Genomic DNA, 12,254 nt, shown 5'->3' on the forward strand with positions numbered 1-12,254 from the left:
TCTATTCCACGTTGGTTCAACGTAATTGTGATGAAATGGCGTGGAAACAACGTTGATTCAACCAGTGTGTTACCAGTGGGAAATGACTTATTTACAGGCCTGCAGCCATCAACCATCAGCTTCCATTCATCTCAACTACACTCATGTACTGAGGTCACTGGTAAATCCATACTCTCCACTGCAGTCAATAGACAATTAAACCCTCGTGCTCTAGTCAGCTATTGATTAACACCAGAAGAATGATATTCAATATCATTCATGAAGTTGAATCCTGGCGTTTAGAGTATGAGTAAAACATTCTGACTCAAATAATGACAAAATAAATTATAATTCCAATTGACACACAGTGATAGACATGGAAAAACAGATTCGATAATTCACACACATCACACCAAAAAGTGTACATAAGTTGAAACAATCAACAAACAATCAAGGAATCATCAGTGCCATAAGGTAATTAGTGTTACGTTAAAGTGATTAGAAAAATCTTCCTGATAAATTTTCTTCAGTTTCACAACTCTCAGCCATAGAAAACAGCAAGTGTAGTTCACTGTAGCATCAGTAAAGTCCATGTGAACCTGGAGTATATCCTGAGACAGGTTTATAGCTTTATAAGAGGTTGCAGTGTGAGTAAAAGACATTCCTCATAAAATATGTCACAAATATAGATATGCTCAATACTGTTTCAGGGAAACAATCTTGCAAGCCTTCCATTCCCTGCCAGTGTTGAAGGGTTCACACCAGTCTCATTGTCAGGTCCAAAAGACATGCTGAACATCCTTGGATGAGAGCAGCTGTGATCACATCACGGTCTTGCTTGCTGGGAGATGGAGAGTAGAAGGAACATGTTCAGGAGTCACATTACTAATAACACCATCCTACTCAATCCTTATTCTGACAGCTAGCTATAATTAGGTTTCACAGTTCTAAGTTGAACTAATGATACTGTATGTAAAATATCTAAATGAATATAAGTGCCCTCTGAAGCAGTACAAATGAAAATGATTGAATTATTGATAGAATTCCACCCCAGTGCGGAGGTTGTGCATGTGTCTTCCCAGTGGTCCTGGGTGCTCCTTTCCCTACCTGCATCTTACTGTAGACCCAGGGCAGCAGGCGGCTGACACGACTGTAGACCCCCGGCATGTTCCTCCTGCCACAGCCTACCCCCCAGCTGGTCACCCCCATCAGGTACCAGCGCTGGTCTGAGTCCTTACACACCAGAGGACCTCCACTGTCCCTCTAGTGGAGGAAGGGAGCGGTAGGGGGAGTGGGAGATGGAAATGGAGATGAGAGGAAGATGGAGAGAAGAAAAGGGAAGGAGGGAATAGAGCGACACAGGATGAGATTTGTGGACATCATGTAAGAAGCTGTGTGGAAGTAGCTACTGTCTGTGGTTCTCTGATGGGTCCTAGTGTCCTCTTTACTCACCTGGCAGGAGTCCTTGCTTCCCTTTATATCTCCAGCACACAACATGTTCTGAGAGACCTGGCCATTGTAGACTGTGTTTCTGTTACATACACTGGAGTCAATGATGTCCACAGTCACCTCCATAAGACTTGTGGATCCACGGGCTGAACACAAAGCAAAAAAACAAACAGATATCACCATATAGAATAACACACCAGATTGTTTTCTAGTCCTTAATTACATCACATATCATGCTGTATTTCTATTTCCTCTTCATGTTCACCCCAATGTCAAACAGAACCTAACAGTCGCCCCCCTGTGCCAGTCCCTGTGACTCTCACCTGTCCCCTCCTCTGTTGTCCCAAATCCAGAGGTCCAGCATTTTGTCCCAGGAGAGACGGTCTTGTCATAGGCAGGCAGGCACACAGGCTGGATGCTGTCTGAAACAACACACACACACACGTTAATTATGACGATCAAAGATAATAGTGATCCAGTATGGTGTAATGTGCATCAGTAATCATGTAATATTATTAGGTTAAAGGTGAACTCACTGGAGTAGTCTACGTAATGTGTGAGTTTAAGCAGGGCAATGTCATAGTTGTTGGTGTTGTCATCATAGCTCTCATGGACAATGATCTTCTCCACCATCTCAGGGACAGGCAGCATCGTCTGAGAAACCATGCCCATGTACAAACGCCAGTTATTGGGCACCAGGTACGATGAGTCTTTCCTAGAGATAGAAGAGTTGTTAGGTAATTTAACTCCTCACTAATAACTGTTTTAGCCATGTTCATCCTAAGCACTGTTCAGTCTTAGCTAGCTCACTTTGGTTAGCTTTGTTCACTTCCAGATCTGTTCTGTCTTTGCATCTGTTCTGTTATAGCCCAGTTCTTTTGTCTTAGCATTGTTACATTTCAGGGCTATTCTATATGTTCTGTTTGATAATGTCATTACTGTTCTGTTTTACATTGTCTCATTACAGTTCCTTGTCCATTGTCTGCTGTGTTGTCTGCCGTACTGACCTGGGGAAGCAGTGGGCTGCTGTCACCACAAAGTCAGGAGCCACCAGGGTGCCTCCGCAGGTGTGAAAGCCCTGAAAGTGGAGACTGACCTGCCAAGGCCAATCGCCCAGATTCGCTGCAGAGCCCCCTATGATTCTGGACGACTGCTGCCGGCCACAGTCTACCATGTGGACAGAGAGAGGGAGTAAGTTGGTCCGTAGTCCTAATACAGCATGGGGATTTGTATTTGGTCCTCTGTTCATCAGGAGAGCTAGATGAAACTCTATCCAGCCTTAAAACACCACTGGTTGCCTTTGTGTATGAACTGTGAGAATGTAAAGACAGTTACTCACTGATACACTGCAGGGATACAGTGTCCTTGTTGAGGCAAGATGAGCTACTGAGCACAGACAGAAACGCACAGTTAAATCAGATCACCAATGAGGTCACATGTTTTATTTGCCTTACTCACGCCATCTAATGGTGACATTTTTGGCTCTGATAAATAATCAGAATACATACACAAAAAAAATATATATATATAAATAAATACAAATTTAAATGTATTTATATATATTTTTGTGTATATATTCTGATTATTTAGGGGGTGCTGCAGCATCCCTACTTCCCGCAGCTATGTACATGTAAATGTTTACTCAGTGTGTGACATATGCAAAGGGCTGTTGAGTATGTCCAGGAGCACTCACTTTACTGACACCTTTCCCTGGATGGTGTTGCAGGTCTGCCCTGTCACAGTGAGAGTGGTAGAGGACCCATCTTTCACACTGCTAGTGCTATGACTCCTAAATAAATAGATGCAGGGAGTTCATATACACGTCCCCACATCACTACCTCACACCACTAAACCCATTGATTATTGGTTATTGTACTGAAATATTGAGGGAACTAGCACACAAGCATATCATGCACCTTTTATACATTCATTAAACTGTGTACATTATGAATAAAATGTGATTTGATTTAGATTTATTTGATGGGTATGGTCACACAGGTTTGCACAGTTCAATCTTTAGACCAAAAGAGGGCAGCAAAACAGCGGAAGATCTTACGCTCTGAAGCCTAGTTGTGCACAGGTCTGGTCAGCCAGGCCCTTGTTCCAGCCACTGTAACATACAGGGAGGAAACTACCAACGCTGTTTGTCTTCACCTGGAGAGCCCCGTTCGACCCGAACCGTACTGGATAATACACAGATACATCACTCAATTAGAACCGCACTGGATCACACAGATACATCACTCAATTACAACCGCACTGAATCACACAGATACATCCCTCAACTAGAACATCACTGGATCACACAGATACATCCCTCAACTAGAACATCCCACTGGATACACACAGATACATCCCTCAATAGAACATCACTGGATCACACAGATACATCCTTCAATTAGAACACCACTGGATCACACAGATACATCCCTCAATTAGAACATCACTGATCACACAGATACATCCTCAATCAGAACATCACTGGATCACACAGATACATCCCTCAACTAGAACATCACTGGATCACACAGATACATCCCTCAATAGAACATCACTGGATCACACAATACATCACTCAATTAGAACCTCACTGGATCACACAGATACATCCCTCAACTAGAACATCACTGGATCACACAGATACATCCTTCAATTAGAACATCACTGGATCACACAGATACATCCCTCAATTAGAACATCACTGGATCACACAGATACATCCCTCAATTAGAACATTACTGGATCACACAGATGCATCACTCAGTTAGAACATTACAAATCCATTACAGATCCAGAAAGGATCCTTCTGTTTTTGTTACTGACATCAAAAACTAGGTGATAGCTATTAGAATACTGACAACAATTGGTCTCATCACTGCCCAGTTTGCATTCCTGTTGGCCATCACACTCCACAGTGTTGGAGGGACAGCTGTCTTTCTCCATCTCGCTGGACTGGTAGGCTTCACTGCTGCTTAGGTGGCCAGACACCAGGGATGGGCCATAACATACTGGACAGAGGTCAAAGGTCAGAGGTCAAAGAGAGAGGCCAGAGGATATCCAGAGCCATGGAAGTCCCCATGGTAGTATACCAAAACAATGCAATATCATACCAGGTATATTACATTCACATCATACCCTTAATATGGAATTTATGATTTTGGAAATAGATGTTTCTGTCATAAATTCTGACATATTGTATTGTTACATTATGTCCATGTTAAATGATGTTACATTATGTCCACATAATTGTACTGTATGGGTTCTCTGTAAGTTATTGGTCCAGTTACCCCCCAGCCAGAGAGCAATAACGAGGAAGACAAGCAGTAGGGTGGCTTCTCCTGATCCTCTGTAACAGTGGGAACTGTTCCCACACGATAAGCTTTTCTTACGACAAGGGGCTGCAGGGGGGAGAAACAGGGACATTTTAGGTTTAGAAAGAGAGAGAGAGATGGAGCCCTTTCATAGAAAGAGTTGTAGTTATAGTTAGGGGAAGGAATATATGTTGAGGATTGAAAAAGTTAAAGGGAATGTGAGGAACTTACGGGCACTCTGAGAGACATGGATGACATTTGCATGTGGCATCGGCTGGTTGATGTAGTAAGGTTGGGAGGGGGTGTCAGACCACCCTCTTGTTCCCACCACCTCTCCATACTGAGGAGGAGGCTGGGTGGGCACTACTGCTAAGTAGTATGGGGGTGGATGGTCACTGTTCTGTGGAGAGAAGGGAGTCAGGTAGGTTTTCAATGGCATTAGTGGGCTACGGACGTGATCAAATTCTAAACACAGGCAGGACTTCTATGATTACATCTGAAGTTTAACTCTAGCCGAAATCCTACCCGACCCTGAACTATAAAAGACACAACTGATGAAATATACAGTGCATTCGGAAAGTAGTCAGACCCCTTACTTTCCGAATGCACTGTATGTACAGTTACAGCTTTATTCTAAAATGGATGGAATCATTTTTTACCTCCTCAATTTACACACAATACCCCATAATGACAAAGTGAACTGGGAGACTAGTCAGGATTGAGGGAAAGATGAACGGAGCAAAGTACATAGAGATTATGGTAGAACATTTACAAGATTATGTTATAATACTCTCTCATCGATGAGTACTCAAGCCTCTGGGGCTTGCTGGCTTGGTGGTAAAACCTACAGCCTGCGTTCCATAGAATGAGTTGGCCTCTGTGTGGCCCCAGATAGAGATAGCCTGAAGGAGTAGAACAACCCCCTCTTTGTCTCTAATCATCTTTGCATCTGAGACACTAAGCTGGGGGGTAAAACAACACCTGGTGCACATAACTAACAAGATGAACCCAAGATAGCTTGTGATGCCCCAAGCTGCCGGGGAGGGGTGGAACCAGCCATGGCTAAGCATTTTTAGTGTCAGCTATATAAGAACCATGATTCCTCTGTAAAGTTGGATGGAGTTGGTCACCGATGGGGTGGTCGTTGACCAACTCCATTATTGCAATTCTTAATCAATAAAAAATATTGATTGTTTGAAGAAATAATAAGTCTCTCTCACTTAATAAAGAATTCTCCACGACAAGATTCTTGATGAAAACTTGTCCAGAGCGCACAGGACCTCAGACTGGGACGAAGGTTCACCTTCAAACAAGACAATGACCCTAAGCACACAGCCAAGATGACGCAGGAGTGGCTTTAGGACAATTCTCCGAATTCCCTTGAATGGCACAGCCAGAGCCCGTACTTGAACCTGATCGAACATCTCGGGAGAGACTTGAAAATAGCTGTGCAGCGACGCTCCCCATCCAACCTGACAGAGCTTGAGAGGATCTGCAGAGAAGAATGGGAGAAACTCCCCAAATACAGGTGTGCCACGCTTGTAGTGTCATACCCAAGAAGACTTGAGGCTACAATCGCTGCCAAAGAGTACAGAGTAAAGGGTCTGAATACGCATGTAAATATGATAATTATTTTTATAAACACCTGTTTTTGCTTTGTCATTATGGGGTATTGTGTGTATAGATTGATGAGGGAATTTTTTTTAAGACCATTTTAGAATTAGGCTGTAACGTAACAAAATGTATCAAAAGTGAAGGGGTCTCAATATTTTCCAAATGCACTGTATGTTTGGCGGCATTTCAGATACATTTTTGAACATTTTAATGTTGCAGTGATGTGACTTAGGCCTAGCGTTTGAGCGAGCGAGAGAGAAAATTATTTTGATAGCAAGCCCTGATCCCAATGACTCGACTGCACCCGCATGAAGAGAAAGCAAAATGCTATTTTTCAGGGATTCACAAGGATCATTTGAATTTCCTGAGTGATCAAGTTAAGATCCAACATCTGTATGACAAACATTGATTTGCGGAAGGTGTTTTTGTAAGTCCATGGCATGTTCTTCGCAATATTCTAACACACACACACATCAGCATCACAAGCATGTTGTAAAGGTTGTTATGGTAATGCGAGCAATGCTGAGAAGTGTTGCACCAATACATCTACTCAGTGGATCCAAACCAACAATCTACTCAGTGGATCCAAACCAACAATCTACTCAGTGGATCCAAACCAACAATCTACTCAGTGGATTCCAAACCAACAATCTACTCAGTGGATCCAAACCAACAATCTACTCAGTGGATCCAAACCAACAATCTACTCAGTGGATCCAAACCTACAATCTATTCAGTGGATCCAAACCAACAATCTATTCAGTGGACCCAAACCCGAATGGCAAATTACTGGTCAGTAAAACACAACTGAATTTACTAGCAAACATTGAAAGCCAAGATACAATTACATAAATACTCATTTAAATGCCTCAAACTTCTACGAATCTCACATTTAAATAAAAAATGCATGGTCTATCAGCCATACCAGGCACAAAACTAGACCTGGCAATGTTTTGTTCCCAAACCAAGTAGGAACAAAAGTAAAAAGATCAATATTATCCAATAGACATGTCCGATGAGTTATAGAAGAGAGTAAATCCAATTACCTGGTCATGTTCCATCTGTGTGTGGAGGCCTGGGGTCTGAGGCCTGGGGTCTGAGGCCTGGGGTCTGAGGTGGTCTCACTGGGGTCTGGGTCACTTCTACAGGAGAAATCCTATAGCTTCGTGAGTCTCTGTCCAGTCTCTGTCTGTTCCACAGGCATTGGAATCCAATCCTCTCTCCCTCCACCTCCTTCTTTCCTCTTCAATACTGGCCCAACTGGTTCCACCATGGAAAGTGGGTGACACGCACACAACAGCCAGACACACTTAACTAGTTGTTTTTTTAATGTTGTTTTCTAAAGAGATAATTTGAATGACTAAATACAATTACAATGCAATATCTTATGTTAACTATGAAGATTAACACAAATTCACTCCATGAATGTTTAGTAAGATTATTATACTTTTTTATTCAAAGTTTATTGAGATAAAGACATGTACACATTAAACAAACAATCATCCGAAGCATTGCACATTAGTATTTATAGCTTACGAAAATGTTAAACACCAGTCAAAAACAAAGAAAGAAAGAAAGAATAACACACAAAGCACAAAAAGCCACTTCTACCTCTATCAATGACGCCACAACAAAAATAGCCTATTTGAGTATGCTCCTCACATGAAGTCACATGTTTGCTGTCATGGATCTGAAATAGACAAAACATGTACTTTTTCAACACTTGTCACATTCTGGATCGAGTGATTTATGTCAGTGTGACAGGTCCTGTAGGATGTTGATTTGAGAGAGAAGAAGGGTATGACTGTATGACTATGAGTGTGTGAGTGTGAGTGTGTGTGTGTGAGTGTGAGTGTGTGTCAGAAGTCCTCACAAGGATAGTAAAACAAGGAAAACCCGGACAAGTAGGGACATTTTGCCTGTCCCCAATGAGGAAAAGGCTATTTTAGGTTTAGGATTACAATTAGGGTTAGGTTTATGGGTTAGGGGTTATGTTTAGGGTTAGGGAAAATAGGATTTTGAATAGAAATCAATTGTTTGGTCCCCAAAAGGTATAGTAAACCAAACATGTGTGTGTGTGCCTGTGTGTGTATCAGATTGTCCACTGTGTTTGGATAGCTCAGACAAATATATTTTTGTATGTACATTTGAATATTATAAAAGCATATAACAAAGACAATGGTAGTGTTCTCTTCTCTGTACACCTCCAAGTGGCCACATTTTACTACACCTACATCAGGGCTCTCCAACCCTGTTCCTGGAGAGCTACTGTCCTGTAGGTTTTCGCTCCAACCCTAATCTAGCGCACCTGATTCTAATAATCAGGTTTGGATTGGTGCAAAAACCTACAGGAGGGTAGCTCTCCGGGAACAAGGTTGGAGAGCCCTGACCTACAGTGACCATTCAATGGCTCATCTGCTGTTTCAACTGAGAATTACACATATGACAGAACAAAACAATCATAACTCCAGGACTGATCAATGAGGAAAATAAAAATGAATGTTAAATTAAATTAGAATGTCATACATAAACAACAAATCTTCTGTACCATCATTCACCAAATAATTACATTACACCCTACATTCTGTCATTCAGGGCTTTACTATAAGAATGTGGACCTCAGTCAGTCCCGTGGAATGGAGGGAAGCCTGCATTGGACTAACAAGTAGATACTGTTCTGAGAGAAGAACAGCACATTGGAGAGGGGGGTGGAAAATGGCAGTTAAATAGTTTTTATTCGACCCTTGGGGGGAGCAGGAGTAAGACCAGATACAGGCTCTCCTGTGTTTCTACAGGAGCTGCTACCTGCACAGACCTTCAGAGGGTTTGGGGCTACAGTGGAGCAGAGGCAGGATGTTGATGAGTAAGCTACTGTACATGTGGGATTGACTCTGCTCTTCTAGGGCCAGGAGGACTGCACTGGGATATATGGGCGGGATGGGGGAGGGCAGTGTTAACCACAGTCTGTATTGTACAGTATGCTTTTTATTTTATTGAACCTTTATTTAACTAGGCAAGTCAGTTAAGAACAAATTCTTATTTACAATGACGGCCTACCCCGGCCAAACCCGGACGAGGCTGGGCCAATTGTGCGCCACCCTATGGGACTCACAATCACGGCCGGATGTGATACAGCCTGGATTCAAACCAGGGACTGTAGTGCCACCTCTTGCACTGAGATGCAATGCCTTAGACTGCTGCACCACTCGAGAGCCCACATGAACACATGTAAGGTTCTCTCTTTTTTTGTCTTGGGCTGTTGTGTGATAAAGCTATGTTGGCAGGTGAATAACAGCCCTAGATGTAAAATAAGTGTGCTTTTGACAACCCTGTCAGAGCATAAGTCAAGTAGTTAATGAAAAGGGATATACTGTCAAATAAACCAATAATATAGATAATGATGGTATATACCTGAGCCATCCCAGTAATATACAGTAAGCACATTTACAGTAAGCACACCACATCCCCTCACCATGTACTGTTAGTCTATATGTCCAAATCCAGATAATTTACAGTGGGAGGTGATGTACTCGCATATATCAGTCAATAATACCTTATGTACAGTAGTTTACTCAAATGGGATACTAGAATCATCACAGTGGAGATCAATAAGGTATTTTGACAACTATGTGATAGACAAGCAGTTGTTACAGGCTTTGGTTTTTTCATTTATATTTCGAGGTTGGACGTTAGCAAGTTAGCATGTAGGGCGCACCTCGTTAGTCAGTATGTGTTACACTTGTGTTGGTTACCATCCCATTAGTGGGAAGGTGTTTCACCTGTGCTGGCCTTTAGTTGGCGCGACCCATTTTATGTTTCGAGAAAAATAATCCTTTATCTGAGCTTTGTTTTCTCTTTGCACCGCCATTTTGGTTTGTTTCCTGTCTTTAAGTTTGGTGTGGGTTTTTATTTTGCTTGTCTCTTCTTTAGTGGGCGCCTTTTAGGTTTCAGTAGTTGCTAGTCAACTTTCAGTGGACACCCCCATGAGTGTCTTTCAGAACCCCTCCTGTTGAGTTTTGGTTGTATGGTAGAAAAATGACAAGATTGTTTTAATACTGTTTATGCATCAAATTAGGTTTGATGAGTACCCTCTCATCTGTGGGACTGAGTTGGGCCTCTGGGGCTTGATGTTAGCAATTGCTTTATGATGGCTTGGTGATATAACATGAAGCCTGCATTCCATAGAATGAGTTGGTGTTTGTAAACTGTGAGGTGCCGGGGAGGAGATGTCTCTGGTGTGAACGGCTGATGGGAGGAATCTTGTCTTAGGGGCCAAACCTTGGTTGTTATACAATTGGAACAGCATTTACTGTGAAGACTATCTGGCTGGGGGATACTCCTTTCTCACATACAAATCGTAACCTTTTGACCTATTCCAGACATCTGTTTGTCACATATTCAGGAGGATGTGTCTTAACTATAAAATACTGTGGTTCAGTTCTGCTCGTTGAGCTCTCGGCATCACACTTCAGAGTGTGGGATTGACCAGCTTCATTATTGCAATAATTAATCGATATTAAATAAAGATACTTGTTTGAAGAAATGAGTCTCACTCTCACAACATTTGTTAGTCAGTCTTAGTTTTCCCTTCTGTTTGAGTGACATTTTTGGTTTTCTTGCTGGGGAATGTAACTGCACTGGGCCTGTAGTGCTGTAGTATAATTAAAGATAGTTTCTCAATGAAGACATCCAGCTTTTTCTTTTTTGCTCCCCAATTTTGTGATATCAAGTTGGTAGTTAGTCTTGTTCCATTGCTGCAACTCCCGTACAAACTCGGGAGAGGCAAAGCTTGAGAGCCATGCGTCCTCCGAAACACGACCCTGCCAAGCCGCACTGCTTCTTGACACACTGCTCGCTTAACCCGGATGCCAGCCGCACCAATGTGTCAGAGGGAACGTGGTACAACTGGCGACCGTGTCAGCATGCATGCACCCGGCCTGCCACCAGAGTCGCAAGAGCAAGACGGGACAAGGACATCCCAGCCGGCCAACCCCTCCCCTAACCCGGACGACGCTGGGCCAATTGTGCACCGCCTCATTGGTCTCCCGGTCGCAGCTGGGAGACCCCGGGTCTGTAGTGATGCCTCCTGCACTGCGATGCAGTGCCTTAGACCGCTGTGCCACTCGGGAGGCCCACCGCTTAGGCTGTTACAATTTTTTTGAATGGTCATAGTTCTGGTCTGCTTAAAGGGCTACTGCAGTTCTTGATTTGGCCTTGTTTTAGATCTGGTTAATTAAGAAATGCTAGCGGCCGTGACTGAATTCAAATGTGAGTTGGTTTCGGGGTGTGGTTTGATTTAGGTGTCTCGTGTGTTTGCAGGTGGGAAAGGTTAGCTAAATAATTGTGCTAATTTGCTTCAGCTGTGGCAGTTATTTAGACTATCCAAAGTCTAACCATCTACAAGGTTAGTTGGGAACCGTCAATTTACACAATGTAAATGACAATTTATAGATGCTTTGAGGTTTAAGTCATTGAAATTTGGAGCTATTGGGATTTTTATATTAGAGATCCAAAGTCAACCCAAATGTATCACAGGCATTACAATAGGGTCTTGTGCAGCTGCACTCCAAATTGATGATTTAAAGCCAATTTATGCTTGATCTGAAAATGTGGTGGAGGCTCCGTATGGAGAGTGTGACACAATTGCAGAGGCCAAATCAAGCTCCGTACTGCATTGCCGTGCACCTCTCAAATCGAGTAATAATGTGGAGGGCTCCGCATTGACATGATTGGTTGGTGGGGGTGGGAGGTCCTGTGAAAACACACTCACTTCCTTCACAACAGCTTTGTGATGTGCAAAAAGTATGTTTGTTCTAACTTCTGTGGAGGCCCTATCGCAGTAAATGCTGTACTACRACTGCAGATGTCAGATTGACCATGCAGAGCGTTTTACTTGTGTGC

General features: G+C 42.8%; 1 protein-coding gene across 2 annotated transcripts; it reads right to left on the minus strand.

Moving 5' to 3' along the window:
* Positions 1 to 309: 309 nt before the first annotated feature.
* Positions 310 to 7,778, minus strand: LOC111981991 (transmembrane protease serine 13-like). Of its 2 annotated transcripts, none has more exons than XM_024013500.2 (13): positions 7,400 to 7,778; positions 4,971 to 5,139; positions 4,716 to 4,826; positions 4,287 to 4,436; positions 3,485 to 3,611; positions 3,122 to 3,217; positions 2,768 to 2,811; positions 2,436 to 2,595; positions 1,965 to 2,143; positions 1,752 to 1,850; positions 1,432 to 1,574; positions 1,087 to 1,242; positions 310 to 820 (listed from the first exon to the last, which is right to left on the minus strand). In XM_024013500.2, the coding sequence occupies exons 1-13, from the start codon at positions 7,412 to 7,414 to the stop codon at positions 806 to 808; spliced, it is 1,464 nt and encodes a 487-aa protein (XP_023869268.1). In that variant the 5' UTR covers positions 7,415 to 7,778; the 3' UTR covers positions 310 to 805. The 2 variants fall into 2 exon arrangements, with proteins under 2 accessions (XP_023869268.1, XP_023869266.1); XM_024013498.2 differs by having other exon boundaries at positions 2,768 to 2,814; positions 7,400 to 7,777.
* Between the last annotated feature and the right edge of the window lie 4,476 nt (positions 7,779 to 12,254).

This window comes from Salvelinus sp. IW2-2015, linkage group LG20, assembly GCF_002910315.2.
Source record: "Salvelinus sp. IW2-2015 linkage group LG20, ASM291031v2, whole genome shotgun sequence".
NCBI lineage: Eukaryota > Metazoa > Chordata > Actinopteri > Salmoniformes > Salmonidae > Salvelinus > Salvelinus sp. IW2-2015.